Raw genomic sequence first — 18,448 nt, forward strand, 5'->3', positions numbered from 1 at the left:
TACCCTCTGGACTCCGGCTCTCACTAAGCTAGCCACATTCTTCAAACCAGGAAGTTGTTATCTATTATTTATCTAAGGCAGGATGTGATAGTCTTACTGAAACAGTTTCACTTGGAATGATTTGAAAGCCTTGGAATTTACTCTAAGCACACTATCATTAGTGCTGACCTGTATTCCTCCAGCTGGTGCAGAGCCTTTCACTGACACATTCCTCTTAATCACTGACCTTTGAGTTGAAACAGGAGACCAGAAAACATTCACTTTCATTGGATTATGTAAGTCCAGAGTCATGAAAAGAGCACTGGGTGGGTGGGTAGAAGACCTGCGTTCTCAACCTGGATTTGTTTTGTAACCTTGAACAAGTCAGATAACCAACTCCACTGACCTCAGCATCTTCCCTTTAAAAATGAGGAGCTTTGTCTAGGTGATTTTGTTTTAGTTTCATTACGACTATGATCAAGGACACAGTCACAAAACTAAAGGCCCTCAAAATGAATTCATTTCTAATCACACCTAAGTGTTAGGATTAGGATGGACGATCAAATCCTCAAACTATAAAAACTTCTCATTATATGACTTTGTTAGATGACTAATTAGATGGAATGTTATTTAACTAAGTCAAAGTTTCAGAAAGATTCATTCACTACCCTCAGAAATCTTGTTAGTATGCACTTTGGACCAGTTCCCAAGAACTAGTAGAGATTTCATACCTAGTTCCAAAAGAGAGAAATAAGATGTCTCCTTTTATTCAGGCATTTATTCATTATAAATTATAGTTTCAATATTGGAACCTAAACGATCTCAACTTTCTTATTGTAGTCAATACAACTGGGACAAGTGCACTGTGATCAGTGTCCTGGTGCCATCTTTGTTCTGCGGTGTGGTGGATGAGCTTCTTTGCAGAGAGACCTGCTAGTTCTGGAAAGCACCAGGCTGCAGGGCTAGGGCAGCCTGCCCCCTAGAGACGGTAACTAGATTTGCACTTCTTTTTATGCCACAGGTGCCAATTTTGCAGCAGAAACATGACAATTAACTTTCTATTCTCCAAACTAAGCAGAGAGAAAACATTCAGCAAGAGTTCACCTTACAGAGGGTGATGTGAACATTAGGGGACTCCTGAAGGACTGTTTTCAAGGACAGACAATGGGGACAACACAGGTGGCTCATACACACCCTTTGCCGAACTTGGTACATGTTGGATGTCAGAATGTCCCTTATGGATTCCACATCTTCAGGGGAAAGCCTTTTGATTCCTTGTATCCTCTGGGCCCTGGAATCGTTATTGGAGAAGAGACAAACATTATTCTTTCATTTGGCAAGAGGTGCCACAAAAATATCAGTGGGCCTTGCTCTGTACTGAGGGGAATCCTAAGCTCCAGAATCCTACATATAATTTTTCCTATTGTTCTAGTGAGTTGATTTGAAATGTCAGAACATGTGTCTTGACTTCAGGTTTTGAAAATACTGGTCCTTTGCCTATAGCTTATATGTGGTAATTATTCCAACCCATTTTTTAAAAAAGATCTAAAGCGGTAACAAGTTTTTTCCCCCCACAAATCTGTTATGAACTGGAATGTTTGTACAATAAAATGAAAATCCATTGTTAGAAAATGATACCATACCATGCAATCCAAATATTTTACCATTAAATGCAACGGAAAAAAATGATTCAGTCCAAGACAAACTCTTTGCTAGTTTTGTACTTACCTATCTCACTGAGGACGGGTGGCAAACAATTCAGATTTAATACCTTCTACACACCACCACATTTTGATTAGCATTTATCTAACAAAATGTTAGTTTCATGAGTACATTTGTATTGGAACTGTACCTGTAGGGATTTTATCTTTGATTAAGAAATAATTGAAGAAACCAGAATCACATTTTACAAGGGCAATTAGACCATTTATATCATGAGAGCCAGCCCAGCTCTGAGATATTATACACCGTGACCCCCTCCCACCTCTGGAAGGGATTAAAAACCAGGTTATGCCTGTGCCCAGGTTAGCAGTCAATGCACAATTGTCCTCTGGGATTATAAAGTCCTGACAATCCTGGGGGAAGAATTCTCATGTGACAAATGTATTTGATTACAATCTAGTGGCAGTAATTTTAAAAAACTTTATATTACATGAATAATATATATTCCATGTGGAACATAAGGACCAAAAAGAGAGAACTAAAAATAATTAACTCCCTTTTTAATACTATCACCTTCCTTAACATCTTGATATAAACCCTAATGGGTTTGTTTGTTTGTTTGTTTCTAGCCTCAGCTCTTTTGAATTTTGAATGCATAAGGGCACTGAAGGCTTTGATATCTGCTTGCACATGCTCTTAAGATAATTGGCCACAGACATGAGTAATGATTAGTTTTAAAATAGGCCACCTTTTAAGTATTTTTCAAAACATTACTAGCAATATAGCCATTAATAGTGAAGATATTTTAAAAGCAATGTACATTTGATAAAATATTTTAAAGGACTTGGGTACTGAATATCACAGCAAGCCTGGATTTTGTTTAGCAATGCTATCTGTAGACTGACTAATGTCCTCTCTACAAACTGATTGAAATCACTTTTCATATCATAAAGCTGCAAATGTCACATCTATTGATATACAGTTACCACCCTTGGTGATCTTAACATTATTATCAGGGCATTTCAACCTAACTGTTTAAATGTCCTTCAAATAACATTTATTCTGATTTAGATATGCCCACACACTTCCACAATCTGAACACATTCCTTTAATGTGGTGAATGTCATGCACTGCTAAGCAGAAACAACAGCTAGTCAAATAGTTCCATTTATGTGTTCATTATGAAACAACGTAATAGGAGAAACCACTGTTAAAGGAAATGGTAAAATTACACTTGATATAGCAGTAGATCTAACTTGGCACTCTTCCCAGTTTGTAATTGACCACTTTGGGGAGGACGAACTTAGGTAAAGTCCATTCAAGCTCTGGCTGGAATGAGCACTCCAGGTATCCCAAAGGCATCTCCCATCATGGAGTCACATTCAGAAGCTGCAGCTGTAGAATTATAGCAACTATCATTCTACAGCTATAGAATTGACTCACTTGGGCAAGGTGATACCTGGCGTTTTCTTCATGCCGCTTCATTAGCAAAATCGTCCCTGAAATGCTCACAGCACAAGCACAGGAGATACAGCTTTAGAAAAACTGAATTAGTGATCATTTCTATATCAAGTCAGTTATAAACCAAAAGACTCTTGTCACTGGACCATTGATTCATTATCCATAAAGGAGATCTTCATCACCTTAAATAAAAGTTCTGCAATAATTTCAATCAAACTGGAAAAATCTGAACCTAAGTATATTGAATACAATGTTCATATTTCTCATAACTTTTCTTACTCATTTTTTATATTGATACATAATAGTTGTACATAGTTTTAGTGTATATGTGATAATTTGATACATTCATATAATCAAATTAGGGTAATTGAGATATCCATCACCTTGCATTTTTATATTTTCTTTATATGAGAACGATTCAAATCATTCTCTTCTAGCTATTTTGAAAGGTACAATCAGTCAGTGTTAACTATAGTTACGCTGCAGTCCTGTCAACCACCAGAGCTTATTTCTTCTATCTAAGTGTATATTTGTTCTCATTAATCAACCTCTCTTCAATCTTCCCTCATTCTTTTTCTCTTTTGATCAGTTGCTATAATAATGTAAAAAGAGGCTTCAATTCCACTATAATATCTAGTAGAATACACATATCATAGTATGAAGTTCCAAAAGATCAAATATGATTTGCTAATTTATGTAGAAGAACACATCTTTTTTTTTTAAGCAGCTAAGATGTGAAGTCTTTAGAAAAAGTGGACTCAGAGGACAGGAAGACCTGCCTGCAATGCACACAGTGGCGCCCACCAGCAGCACTGTGTGTGCAGCTGCTTTGCATGTTTTTACAGAGGTCACCAAGATGAACAATATTTGGTATGAGTGACGAGTGGCTGAGATGATGCTGCTCCTCAGAATACAGTGTTCCATTGTGGAAGTGAAAAATGGCATCAGAATCTGCATCCTAGTCTTCTGTGTGAGAATGCGGAAATGTGAATTTATACCTGTCAATGTGCGATCCATTAGAAAATTCTTAGACTACAATGAAGTTACTTTAGGTTTCTTTAAAAAACAAAGGACACATTAAAATTATTTGGGAATTTTAAAATACATTTTGAAGTTGTATGGTTGTCATTTGTTATGCCTATAAATATATAAATATTTTAATATCACTTTAATCCAAAAGTGTTTAAAGCTTCAACGCTTTTAATCAGCTTGAGTCTCTATCTCTGATAATTTCTAACAGCTTACCACTCATTGGTGAGATGAGCCACTTCATATTTGAAATAATAATCAAAGTGCATCTTCTACCTATTCATAGGATTGTTTTGAGTTTCAAATAAGGTAATGTATGTAAAAGCAATGGGATTCCAAAAAATCAACATCATCCAAACTGTGCAAATAGACAACCATGGTGGCAGTGTTCTTCTGAAGGTCATAGAATTTGAAAATCTAAACCTTTTGTAGAACAATTGCTTGAACTTCTAAAGAAAAAAATACCTGTGCATTTTGTTGTTATCATCTCATACAGAATAATAAAAAGCGAACTGAGTACACACTTCTTTTTCCTATTATTGTATGAAGGTTTGTTTTGTAAGAAATTAGCTGCTTTGATCTCAGGAGAGGAATTCCTTTTTGCTTGATGTCCTACAGATTTCTGATGAGATCAAATAAATGCAATTTAAATACTAAATATGTATTAAATATCAACTTTAAAAAATCTCTCCCACCCCAGTTAACTACCTGCTTGGAGTATAGGAGAAAAAAAAATTATCTCGTACCTATAAGGCTCTCTCACTAATCTTAAATGCATTTCTAAAGAAATAATTAACTCAACTGGCAGGCCCTGCTGCAAATAAAACTGGTTTAAAGATTGCCTTGAGATCAGAAATTAAGGCAAATGCTTATGGCTGATGCAATGTAATACAAAAATTCAAAATATGCTTTGCCACCTGGCAGACTGATTCTCATTTGAGATAAGCACCCCTACCTTCCTAGACCAAGTGCTCACTTAAGTGAGCAAAGCAATTAAGGAAGTTTCTAATGGTCTAAACTGCATTAATCAGCATTGATCCCTCAGTGAGCAGGCCAAAGGCAAGGAGTCCAGGTGAGGTGCACCTCTCATAGACTTGCATAGCTCTCTGTTCTTTATGATTATGTTTGTGCGGCCTTTTTTGTTAATGTCATGACCCTACCAGAGTATGGTGTCCATGAGGGCAAAGCCTGTGTCCGCTTCATGGTGCCTGGCACATAGGAGGTGTCTAACAGACAGGATTGGATCAAAGGTGTCAAATGCAAGGAGGTTCCAAAAAACTCAGTGACTAAGGTAAGTCAGATTCAAATGCAATATTTTTAGAAATAAAGGTCAATGTAAAAAATTCTTGATGAATATAATATCAACATTTTAAATAACACAGGATCAATATGCCTGATGTTTCCTTTGCCTGGGGCTCCACTATGATGCAGCAGAGCATTGCCAATATATATTTGTCAGCACTTTTCCATTTTAATATCAGAAGTTTCCTTAAAGCCACGTGATGGGCAACATCAAAACAAATCAACATCCCCCCCTCCCCCAACCCTCAAAGAAAAGTCACTAAGAAATAAGGCAGAAAGCTTTGTATTATATTGAGATATCCTCAGGGACGCTAGTTAGGATTCTTCTCAGGCCATGTAAGAAATGCAAGGGTGTTTCTGATTTATTAGCAGGCAAGGGATGAAGGTGTTATCTCAGAAATAAGACTTAGGCAATAGTGACAATTTTATTGCTACCTATTCTTAGCTCTTCTTCCAACTGCCTTTTTAAATGTGAAGACATAATTGAAGCATATGATCAAGTGTTTTTACCTGCTGAAGACAACAGGATGGAGGGGGCCCATGTTCCTTATCCTAAATATATGTTGTGATTCATTTTCCCAATTTATAAATCATTTTTTTGGAGGAAAAACTGGGCATCTTTGGGAAATTAATGCATTCTTTTGACATTGAAGGGGCTCTCATTAAATCTCAGAGTTAAAACAGTTTTAAGAAGTATTTAGCCAGCTCTTGGGACAAGTGGCTACCAGAGTCTCTACCACATTGCATAGAAAATCATCTTGTAATGATGGGTTTATATTCCAGTATAACCCCTCCCTATGTCCTGCTTCCACAACAACTCCTTGTTCCTCAGAAAGCCAGGCCACTCGCTGCTTCTACTCCAAGCGGGTCTCACATAGACTCAAGGCAAATTTCACAATCTCATGTAGACCTTCACCTTAGATGCAATTACAAACACAACTTTCTCTTTACATAGACCACCAATGACCATACCTCCTGCTATCATCACTCATTCCCAAATCCAAGTTATCATCTCAGAAAGTTAACTCATCTCTCATATAAAAGAGGAAGAGAAATGGCTTATGGGAAGAAACACAATGGTAGGGAGGACAGAATCACATGCACAGGGGTCACGTCAGGAGCACACTGAGACAGTCCTGTAGAATATGCTGCAATTCTACACATTCACTTGCCCTTTCCTCCCAAAGAAAGATGTCATACAACTCTAAGCAAGCAACATTTGCTAGAAAGTAATTTTCAGAAACTAGGTAAAATACGTTGAGCTTTGGCCAAGCCATAAAAATGCCAAGACTTAGATTACATATTTTAAACATAATTTCTTCTTTATATTTCTGCCTCTTTACTCCTCGTGTACCTTTAAATGAGGCAATGAGTCAGTGCCCCCTTGGAATTCTGACAATGAAAGTTTAGAACAAAGAACAGATATGACTTACTGATGGGGTATGGAGAAAGCTGTAGAGCTTAGTATCCCAGTCTCCACCATCTCGATGGCTTGCTTCATTTCCAGCTTCTTGTACAAAGAAACAATGCTTGATTTAGGTAGATTCTTTCGGATGAGGATTTTCCGTAAGTATCTATGATCAAACTTCTTAAACCTAAAAATGAAAACCAACATTTTTGATGTCTTGAACGTCTGTATGTGTTACATAAGTATGCATTTCTCTTAAAACAAACTACTTACTACTTAACTTTATTCTGAAGAAACATCAGGACAGTGCCTGGTATTCACAACATTTGAACACTTTTTTTTTTTTAATTCATAGTATTTATGCATTTTTTAAAATAAAAAAAAAAAACAGAATGGCCTACTGGCCTGAATACATTGAAAATCAACTAAACAAAAGGAAGGGACAAGCTGCAATCAGGGCAAAAAGTGTGCATAAGTGAGGCGCGGGGGAGGCCCAGCCCAGCTCAGCTCCAATTGTAAGAGAAGAAATGAGGGGGCTGAAGCTTTTGAACAAGTGTTCCATTCTAATAGCGCATAACAGCGGCAGCTGCACTTACAGTAATACTGGCCTATTCAACCAGAACCCAATAACTTTAAATGGCCCGGTAGTTACAGTAGTTTTGCCCCATTATGCTGCAGATCATTTTGAATCCTACCAATTAAGGGGAAGAAAAAAACCCTACATACGTCCCAATAGCCTGAATGATGGAGACTGTGAATAGGCGAGACTGATGGCCGCTGACTATTGTAAGGAACCTCTGGCCGGCCCATTCGAGCGAGCTGCGCTTTGCATATGGTGCCTTCAGAGTCAGCCATTTGTTTGGAGTTGGAATTTTCAACACTTTCAATCATTGTACATTCAAAGAGTAGTTTGCCCGCCTGCTTTATTTTCCAGAGGGGAACATAGCTTCCCGGGCTGCTGGTTTATTATCTGGCAATTGGTTTCCTGGTCCATGAGCTCTGTCAGCTAAGCCCCTCCAGGGTCAGGGGCTGGCTTCCTGAGCTTTGCTGTCTAAGGTCGGCTCAGACCAGGCCTCCTCTTATTCCGACTGGGTCGATCTTCTGTCTTCTGGTTTTCTGACCTCATGAGAAGCCATGGCTCTTGTGTATTCTCAGCCCACGGTAACCACCTCCCCAACCATAACACCCTCCCTGACTTTCTTTCACTGAGATCGCCTTGACCTTGTCCTGTTCAACTCCAGAGGCTGCCCTCATCCTTCCCATCCGGGATACTTTGTGTCTCCTGACTTGCCGGGTCTTCCCTGTGTGCCCTCCACTCCCTGACTCCCTCCTGCTTCCCTGCCAGACTCTCTGACCACTTCTTCTCAATCTCCTTCCGCACTTCCTTTTCCTTGCCTGCGCCCAAGGGTGAGAGCTTCTCAGAGCCCTATCCTCAGTGAGCTGCCAGCTACTTACTCCAGCCTTCCTCCTGAACTGGAAACTAAATCCAGTAAAACAATACATTCTGAAAGGTGAGATATGGTGGAGAAGAGGGATTTGGGCATTTTAAAAAAGAATTACTCTATTTGAGAATCTTAAAGATCTTCCACCATGGCCTTCCCCACAATGGAGGAATCCCTTGCCAGGATTCCTAAGGAGGCACCAAACTCCCTTTCCAAACTCCTTTTCCAAGCTGGCCATTCCGTGGTAGAGCTGATCTTATCATTGGAAAGCTTGTCCTTGTTTTTAACTTAAATATTACTTTTCTAATTTCTACCCATTAGCTGTACTAGTTCTCTCTGAAACAACCTACACCGAGTCTACTGTGTCTTCCACCTGACAACTCTTTATTTTCCAGGCTTAGCATGCCCTGGAATTTAAACTGCTTCCTGTAGGGGATGGCTCTGGAGTACCTTATCTTCTTGGTCTCCATTCCCTGAATTCTCTGGTTTTATGCCCAGCTTCCAATGGAACCTTTTAAAGTTACCCATGCCACCCGTATCCTTTGCCAGGGAGTGAATCCCTCAGCCTCCTTACTTGTCTCTCACTTGGTAGTGACTCCAGTGCCCACACACGTCTTCGATTCCAGCCTTTAAGTGATCCATCAGCTGCCAAACAAACACAAGGAAATGATTGCTGGAGAAACGCGAACTCTGAAAGACACACAGGACAGCTAAGACACCTTAAAAAACAAAGGAGGCTTTAATTTTCTGGAGCGTATCTGACTTTCTATCACTGTGTTTGTGTAATAAAATATTTGATGCCTTTCACAGTAATTTCAACTTTGTTTTATGGTTTAAAGACTCTGTAGATAAGTTTCTTGATAATTCACATAATATGTAATGAAAACAGGGAACCTGGCATTTGCTTTGGATAACTTTTCTAGAATGATCTAGGAAATGTCTCATTACTGAAATCATTTGGAGGATAATTAATAATAATAAAATATATCTTATTTAAGATATTATTAAATAATTGTAATAACTGTTACTTTTAATTTCATTGCAAAAGAAAAGAACACACTGCTATCCAATCATATAATTTCTGAAAATATACTTCTATAAATATTATACTATAACATATAATAAAATATCTATATTCCTTATTTTAATATGCTTGTTTGATCTAAGTACTTACATTTCACCACTTGAGCAAATTATATTGCATTTGTTTTATCCAAAATTGTTTATGGAAATTTAGGAAAAAGTGCAGTCTTCAAAATAATTATGAAATTAGTCTCCAAATATTTTAAATTTGAAATTATTGAAGTCTATACTGGCTTCTGAATTTTGTTTTGAAAAACATATTCAAATATTAAATTAATTATTAAATAATTGATTCACTACTTTCTACCAAAAATTATAACTTTTTTGAGGAAAAGAAAAATAAATGAGAGAAGAATGAAATATCCAAGTGCCATGGACTTAGGTGGATTATCTAATTTGTCAAAATAATAAATCATAGGAGACAAAGATAGAGACAAAAATCTATGATCAGTTTAAGGCAGTACATATTTCAAAACAGTCACTACTTATCCTTATCTGTTAATTATTTTCAAAAGGCCTTGAAGATTTTTCATTAGGATTTCCTGGAATTTAAATAACCAAATTTCCTAGGTCACTTTGACCATGAACTTCAGGGTAGATTTTGGAAGACTTCATCGTTCATCAGTTTCTCTAGTATTAAAATGGTGAACTCTCAGGGACAGAAGAAACCTAAAATTTTTCAGGTTCAACTATCTCCTCAAAGCTTGAATCTCATGTACAGCAACGATGCCACATGTTCCCAATCACTGGTTAGACACATCCACTTCAGCTTCGGGTGTGCCAATCAGGAAATGATTGTCAGAACGCTCTTTCATTAACTGAGTTGAAGTCTCCACATATAACCCTTCAGACATTAGTTCTCATTTCTATTCCTTGGAGCTAGACACAGTGGTATCCCTTCAATGTTGTGCTGAACTTAAAACAAACAGGTAGAAACCATGCTCAATGTCATATTCATCTTTGCTAGACTGGGATGTTTTCACTAAAATCTGCCACTCAGCCATGTTTGCAAAAGAAGTAGCACCCTTTGCCCCTCCTTTAGTAAGAGTTCAAAAAAGGCAGAGGACCCCATATTTCATCAGAACAGTGATTTTAGAAACAAGTAGGACAATCTTGACTGTTAGTCACTGTGATAGTATTTTGAGGTATCCATTTAGCCAGGCAACTCCCCGGTTATTCAATCAAACAGTACTCTAGATGTTGCTGTAAATGTATTTTGTAGATCTGATTAAAGTCATAATCAGTTGTCTTACGTAAGGGAGATGACCCAGATAATCTGGGGGGGGCTGATTCAATCAGTTGAAAGGGCTTAAGAACAGGCCCCAGGCTTCCCTGATGAAGAAAAAAGTCCTACTTATAGACAGTAGTTCTTCTGGATGACCTGTCCCATGGATTCTGGGCTTTCCTAGCCAGTCCCAACAATACTGAAAAACAATTCCTTACAATAAATCTCTTCTTATCTCTATTTCTATCTCTATCTCTATCTCTATCTCTGTCCATCCATCCTACTGGCTCTGCTTCTCTGTTGAACCCTGATGGAAACATCACCAACTTGGACAAAAAAGGAGGAGGAAATGAAAGAAATAAAATATGTCAGACCCTCATAATTCTATAAGCAAGAAATAGACTGATAAAGTTACTCAGCTGCAAATTTATGCCACCTTTGTAAACAAAGGAAGTATGATTCAGAGGGTTAAGTTGAGAACTCAGAGGGTGGAACAAAGAGTTGCAAGGGATTAGGGGATTCCCAGCCAATGAAACCAAATAAAGCTTGCCCAGGAAACATTGATGTTTGCTTGGTATCGATGACTCCTTTTTTTCTTTCATTATCTCCCCAGCTTTTCGAAAGGCAATAGCCATAACTGTTATTCAATGAGTGTCCTACCATATATTTTAAGAGCAGATAACTTGTTTCTTGATTTCAACAAATTCATAGATGAAGAGAAACTGAGCCTCAGAATAGATTATACCCAGATCCTCACTGAGCCCTGCTCTAGATGATGGAGATAATGAGATTTGGGATTTTTGACCTGATAAGATTCAGATGATATTTTGGATTTTGAATTGATGATGCAATGTATTAAGACTTTTGGGGTGTTGGGATAGAAGGAAGGTATTTTGCATGTGGAACAGATATGAATCTTTGGGAGACGGAGGGCAGACTGTGGTAGGGGGAACAATGACCTTGCAAAGATATCCATGTCTTAATCCCCAGAACTTGTGAATATGGTAGTTTATTTTAAAGGAGTATTAAGTGGTAGATGGACTTAAGGTTGCTAATCAGCTGACCTTAAGCTGGAGACAATCTCCTGAATTATCCATGTGGATGCAGTGGGATCATAAAGCTCCTTCAATGTGGAAGAGGGAGGCAGAAGGATCATTGTTGAAGGGATGCAGCCATTGCGAGCTCTGAAGATGGAAGGGGCCATGGGCCAAGAAACGCAGGCAGCCTTTGGAAGCTGTGGGAGGTGAGGAAACAGATTCTCCCCAGGGCCTCCAGAAAGGAGCACAGCCCTACAACACCTGGATTTTGAACTTCCGACCTCCAGAACTATAAGACAATAAATCTGCCTTGTTTTAATCACTAAGTTTGTGGCAATTTCCTACAGCAGCCATAGGAAACTTATACAGTCAGTCTTGGTAGAGTGGGGAAGGAAAGAGGAAGTCTAGTGACGTGTGAACACGTCTCATGGTAACAAAGGGGAAATGTCTTATTAATTAATTGTGACTATGAGATAACTTACACGAATATGAAGCTCTTCATTGATGGATTCTTTTTTATTGGTTTTTTTAACATCCAGGTACCTGACCAGAGGGCCAATTGTGATTCCCTAGATCAGAAATAGCAAAATAAAAGGGTTCTGCTGTGTTGAACACTGTCATTAGAGAGAGCAAATTTATTAACAAAACTATTAGAATGTCCAATCTATATGTTTTGGTACTAGCTATTACAGAATAAATGCTCCAATGTTCACTTCAGGTCTTTGTTCCTTTAAGTACTGCAATAAAAATAGACACATTGTTTGTATTTTAATATAGGAATTTGTTTTCACCCGTTAAAATAAACGTTCATTGGTTCATTAAGAGCTAACTCCCACTAAAACAAAAATGTATGCTACCTAGTACTAATTGGAATCTCTTTTTCAGAAATGTAGAGTAGCTATTAGTCACCTCTTACTCCGGAATCTTTGTATTAATATGCTGTATTGATTAAAAGGCAATATATTTTAGAAGTTAAAGGATGGTCACAAACATGATCTAGAAATCTCTGGAAATTCAGTTTGGGTATTGAGCGCAGATCTGAAAATCAGATAAAATTCCTTTATTTGTATTTTACTAATTTACTACATTGTCCTGAAATAATCTATTTATTTTAAATATAAGGGAAATCTACTTACCTGAATAAATGCAGTAAAGTATATAACTACTAGAGTAGCAGTGACGAACATTTTCTTCCTAGGAAAAAGAGACAGAGGAAGCAAAAATGCAAGTGAAAAACTTCCGGCTCCTCGAACACCACTGTAGAAAATGATGCACTGGTCTTTGATGGAGAAGGGGAAAGTCCGAAACTGGTTACTGATATAGAAGAGAGCAAATACGCCTAGAAAAGGGGAAATATGTATTAGAGCAGAGGATCATGAATGAGCAGAAATACAGAGCTATTGAACTGAGGTTGTGTGTGCGTGCCCTGCAAACAATACAGCCTGACTGCATCATACACCCATGATTGTCTATCCCAGGTAGAGTATCTTTTATGGCTTTTCCCTTTGTCAGTTGAGAGACAGTAGCACTTCAAGTGGGAATCTTCGCTACAGTTTCCTGGCATGTGTTGTGTGTATGTGTCTGCATTAGTGTGCTTAAATTAATAACATCTTGATTTTTTTAATGTAAGGTATATATTTTCTAATCTGTATTCATAATTTTTGTTGTGCCTTTCAAACCTAGTCAAAGCAAGGGTATTGTTGAGTGGGTGGAGTGGATAAACACATTCTTATCATCTCATATTCTCATTAAGTATCCAAAGGAGGTCTGTAATTTCAAAATGAGAGGGGTCCTCTTAGAGACTATGGTTCTACAATCAAATCCTTTATTGTTGGCTTGTCCCTCTTGAGGTTCATTGCAAACAAGGAAGGAAGTTGGCAAAGGTTAGGGGGTGAGTGGGTGCTTCTTACTGCCAGTGAGCTTCTTAAACAGAAGGTTTAGGGTGGAAGAGCTTGCTGGAAACATAGAGGAGTTTTCTGCCACATTGATTTTCATCCCCAAGTGGCTCACATAACCTAGGTACCACCAATGCAGTGGTGCCTGGTAGGAAAGGTCCTTTCACTAAAGCTCTGATAAATCAAAGAAGAGTTTCACTTAGTAGAATAAAACTCTCCACATCCTTATGTACTTCTCGTCACACAGATTCGTCAGCAAACATTCTTTGATAATAGGCGCATGGACAGTGCAAAAGATAAGCAAATTTACTTTTAAAAATATTGTTGTGTTTGTCCTGGATCCTCTCCCTGCCAGTCATGTGACCTTGAGTGAAGTTCTTAACCGTTTCATGTCCTCAGACTCCTCATCTGCTTGATGGGGTAGCCATAGTTTTTCTCTCAGAATGTGAATGTAAGGATTAAATAAATTTAGCATCCATAAATAACGTAAGATGCAGCCTTTTATGTAACAAGCCTTCACGAGTGTGAACTACTATTAGCTGTGATGAGTCAGGGTAGGAAGAGAATAGGCTATGAGGGGGAGAACCAATTTCTAACACCTGGCTCTGTCAATTGCTGTGATGCGGCCAATTTTGTCACTGTTTTGGTGATTTTTCCATCAATTTCCTCAACTGTAAGAGTATGGGGTTGATCTGGATCATGAAGGATTAACAATGTCGAGGTTCCTGCAATACAAATCCTCCTCTTCTAGTTAGTTTCTTTTCTTGTTGGCTGGGCTAAAGCTCTGTAATTTTACTTCCCTTGGGCATTCGCTCTCCTCCCGTGTAGATTCCCAGAGTATTAGAACTGAAAGGGAACTAAGAAATTCGTTCAAATCCATCATTCTGTGGTTGAAGAAGATGATTTTGAACAGTTAAATGTCTGTCCAAGATTAAACACTGGTTCGTAATAAGACCAGTGATTTGAGATAATAAACTTGTATCACAGCTTCCTCTATTCTCCCAACAACATATATATTCAGAGTTACTTATAGATATTTTCATATTTCTCTATTCTTGTTAATCTCCTCTAGAACCTAAAACCCATCCTAAATGAATTTGGAATTAATTTGTTCAAGATAGGTTCTCAGCCATTTCGCCGAATTTCTCTTTGAGTAATTGGCTTGAAAATATTGATCAAAGTCATTTAACATAATGCTTCAAATATTAGTCGAGTCGCTTAAAAATAGACTTTCTTGTAATCAAAAGGCAACACATATATTGTATGTCAGTGCTTAATGTTCTTTTCTGGCTCCTGAAAAATAAATGTACAAGATAAATCATCAATCACTAGTTCTCATTTTAAAAGATTAGTTACATTTTACAGGTGTGATGCCAGTTACACTCTAAAGTTGTTCTTACTAATTAATACAAAGCTCTTTTAAAAATATTCACTTTCTGATTTTTTTGTTTGCTATACATCACACATTCATGCACTCAACCCTCAAATAAAACCACCTATACTGTTTAGGGGGATATTTTCTATCACTGTTTGCTTCCATAGAATACAGTTTGTGAGATCTCACTTATCCTATATATAAATAAATGCCCACAGTTTATAATCCATATCTGATTTAAGGTGCGAGAGGATACAAATCTGCAAAGAAGTGAAGAGCAAGGGATATGTTGGCCTTAGGAACCAAAAACATTGGTGCAACTCCAAATAAAAGTAACAAACATGTATTTTCCATTGACTGAATTATATTTAAATAGGTAGATGTGAAAGCTGTTTCTTCAATTAAATAAAATACTCCTTGCCCCGACCTTGCTTCAGTGCAGAACCTGATCAACCACTAATTACTTTGAGCTGACTGAGGGAACAAACAGGAAAGATTCCTGCTCACAACCAGGTGCCTAGTCTACCCTAACCGGTAAAACCAGTTAGCATCTACTCAGTCCTCCAGTTTTTTTACATTGCAGATGGGAATAAAAGAACTGAAAATGCAGCAGGACCAGAGACTCTGGGGGCCTGCCCTCTCTTACTGATGGCTCTCCAGATTTGGCAGAAGGCCAGGGTGAAGCAGATGAAGGCCCAGTTCCACTCGTGATTCTTGCCCACAGTGGACACGCCCATGAAGATGAAGATCAAGGTCTCGCTGACGCTGCTCAGCATCTTCATGAAGTACTTGATGGTCGTGTATGACGTCTGGGACACGTTTTCTTCCACGTACTTTTTCATTGTTACCGCGCAGGCTGTGATTCTATAAAAGGAGCAGAGTCGAGTCTCAGAGAAAATCCATGAGGTTTTCCCCCTCCACAAAACGCCCTCCCCACAGGCGATGCCACAGATGCACAAAGCCCTTGTTGATGCAGGAATATCTCCCTTATTCCCCTCTGTGGCTGCGGATTGTCCACAGATCGTCTTTCTCCCTCTTTTCCGTCCCTAAGGGATCTTTACAAGGTAAAGCTGAATGTGGTGGGAAGGTGGGCGTGGCACGGTGAAATAAAAGGACACGTAATTCCCATCGGCACACCCAGTGCGGAATGCTTCTCTCTTGCCCTCTTCATGAAGAGTTTGTCAGTCCCAACTCACACTCTACTTTACTCTGCCTTAAACCAAAATAACAGAATAATTCAGCAAGGTTCTCATTTCCTCCAACCCAACCATAAATGATCAAAACTTCTAAAGCAATGCAAGGTTCTCTTTTATTGGCTTTATTTCAAATATATCTGCTCTAGAGCCATTAAGCAAGTATGGGAAAAAGAAAAAAACTTGCCTTGTCTTAGAAGTTTTGATTATTTTCCAGGTGGGAAAGTGACAGACGCCTGGAGTTTACACTATCACATTTAATTGAAAGAGGTATTTCTCTACAATAAAATTAAATGTATTAGCCTGAATAGCTGGAAAGAAAGATAGTGCCATAGAGAAAACAACATGACCAGATATAATAAGCCATGCTGAGAAGCCTCATTCAAAGATAAACATCTCAAGGATACAAGGACATAAGGATACACATTTCAAAAATATTTTCATTAGAGCCAAGAAATGTAGATTTCTAGTCTTATCCCACCTGCCTAGTTTCATCCCACACTGAAGAGCCATGGCTGCATGATGTGGTTGGAGGCGCACAGCGGAAGGCAGAGCCCAGGAATGGCAGTCCCTCAGGCATGCCTCTTTTCAACTTTAAAATTAACTTTTCCACTTTGGGAGGCCAAGGTGAGTGGATCACGAGGTCGGAGATCGAGACCATCCTGACTAACACAGTGAAACCCCGCCTCCACTAAAAATACAAAAAAATAAGCCGGGCATGGTGGCGGGCACCTGTAGTCCCAGCTACTCAGGAGGTTGAGGCAGGAGAATGGTGTGAACCCTGGAGGCAGAACTTGCAGTGAGCAGAGATCGCGCCACTGCACTCCAGCCTGGGCGACAGAGAGAGACTCCGTCTCAAAACAAAAACAAAAACAAAAACAAAATATTCACTTTTCAAGGAAAAAACACACTACTGAGATGAGAACTTAACCTTGAAGTTTCCCCAGATCTTCTCTGTACCAGCTTTCCTGAGCCTTCTAAATTGAAGTGATAATTGCTATGCTTTCCTCAGGCAAATCACAAGACGACGACGACGAAGGCAAACGTTGGAGAGAATGTTCGTTTGACAAAGAACCTGAATCAGGTTTTATAAAAGTTTAGAAGCTCCTAAATCCTGCAACACCTTGAAGGGTTAGCGTCATTAGTCAAGTCTTTCCCAGATGCCTGATTCACATGATGTGGTCCTAAACTTACTTTCTGTTACTATGTGACTTGATCCTTGGTTTGTACTCACGCCAGGATGCCGGAGAGATAGAGGGTTTCAGCAGCTAAGTAAGACAAATAGCTGAACATGAAGACGATGAGTGGCTCAATTGCAGAGATATTCTGAGTGAAACGTGTAATAAACGCAGAGATAAATCCAAAAACGATACCAAACAATATCCCTCCAAGCCCCACAATGATGAATCGGGCACATCCAGCCAAGATGTCGACAGGTTCTATGTCTTCAAATTTATGCATCTTTGTAAAGGCAATTAACATATTGTATAAGACCTAGACAAAAAGGAGAGAAAATAAATATGAATTATGAATAGAAACTAGGAATACTTTGCATGCAGATTCTCAGCTTTGTGTCTAGTTGAATAATACACAAAAATAAATTACACAACAAAAAATACTAAGATGACTGCCTTTTAACTGTATTCCCAATAATTTAGATGTATTTGGTTTCACTGAATAAAAAGTGTAATACTCACAACTTCCAATCACTGAGCCCCTACTACGTGCTGGTCTCTTTGCTAAGCTTTCAGTGGCAGTTAATTTATTGCCTCTAAACTCCAAATGTACTGTTCCATTTGTGTTCTATAATAGACAGTGGAATTCCTTTAAGCATTTTTTTCTTTAAAGTGAGCACTTAGTTAAGCTGTGTCGGTAGAGGGTCTAGAAAGGACATTCAGGGCCAGGAGCAGTGGCTCACACCTGTAATCCCAACACTTTGAGAGGCCGAGGCGGGTAGATCACGAGGTCAGTATATCGAGACCATCCTGGCTAACATGGTGAAACCCTGTGTCTACTAAAAATACAAAAAATTAGCCAGGCGTGGTGGCGGGCGCCTGTAGACTCAGCTACTCGGGAGGCTGAGGCAGGAGAATGGCGTGAACCTGGGAGGCGGAGCTTGCAGTGAGTTGAGATTGCGCCACTGCACTCCAGCCTGGGCAACAGAGCGAGACTCCATCTCAGAAAAAGAAAGAAAGAAAGAAAGAGAGAGAGAAAGAGAAAGAAAGAAAAGAAAGAAAGAAAGAGAGAGAGAGAAAGAAAGAAAGAAAGAAAGAGAGAGAGAGAGAGAGAGAGAGAAAGAAAGAAAGAAAGAGAAAGAAAGAAAGAAAGAAAGAAAGAAAGAAAGAAAGAAAGAAAGA

General features: G+C 38.7%; 1 protein-coding gene across 1 annotated transcript in view; it reads right to left on the minus strand.

Moving 5' to 3' along the window:
* SLC9A4 (solute carrier family 9 member A4) overlaps positions 1 to 18,448 on the minus strand; it is a 58,447-nt gene that overhangs the window by 12,127 nt on the left and 27,872 nt on the right. Inside the window, exons 3-9 of the mRNA XM_023211284.2 lie at positions 17,326 to 17,585; positions 15,545 to 15,762; positions 12,765 to 12,967; positions 12,111 to 12,197; positions 8,858 to 8,928; positions 6,867 to 7,028; positions 1,174 to 1,270 (exon numbers count right to left, since the gene is read on the minus strand). Coding sequence (XP_023067052.1) covers positions 1,174 to 1,270; positions 6,867 to 7,028; positions 8,858 to 8,928; positions 12,111 to 12,197; positions 12,765 to 12,967; positions 15,545 to 15,762; positions 17,326 to 17,585 — 1,098 coding nt within the window. The remainder of the gene's footprint in view (positions 1 to 1,173; positions 1,271 to 6,866; positions 7,029 to 8,857; positions 8,929 to 12,110; positions 12,198 to 12,764; positions 12,968 to 15,544; positions 15,763 to 17,325; positions 17,586 to 18,448) is intronic.

Source organism: Piliocolobus tephrosceles, chromosome 15 (assembly GCF_002776525.5).
Source record: "Piliocolobus tephrosceles isolate RC106 chromosome 15, ASM277652v3, whole genome shotgun sequence".
Lineage (NCBI taxonomy): Eukaryota > Metazoa > Chordata > Mammalia > Primates > Cercopithecidae > Piliocolobus > Piliocolobus tephrosceles.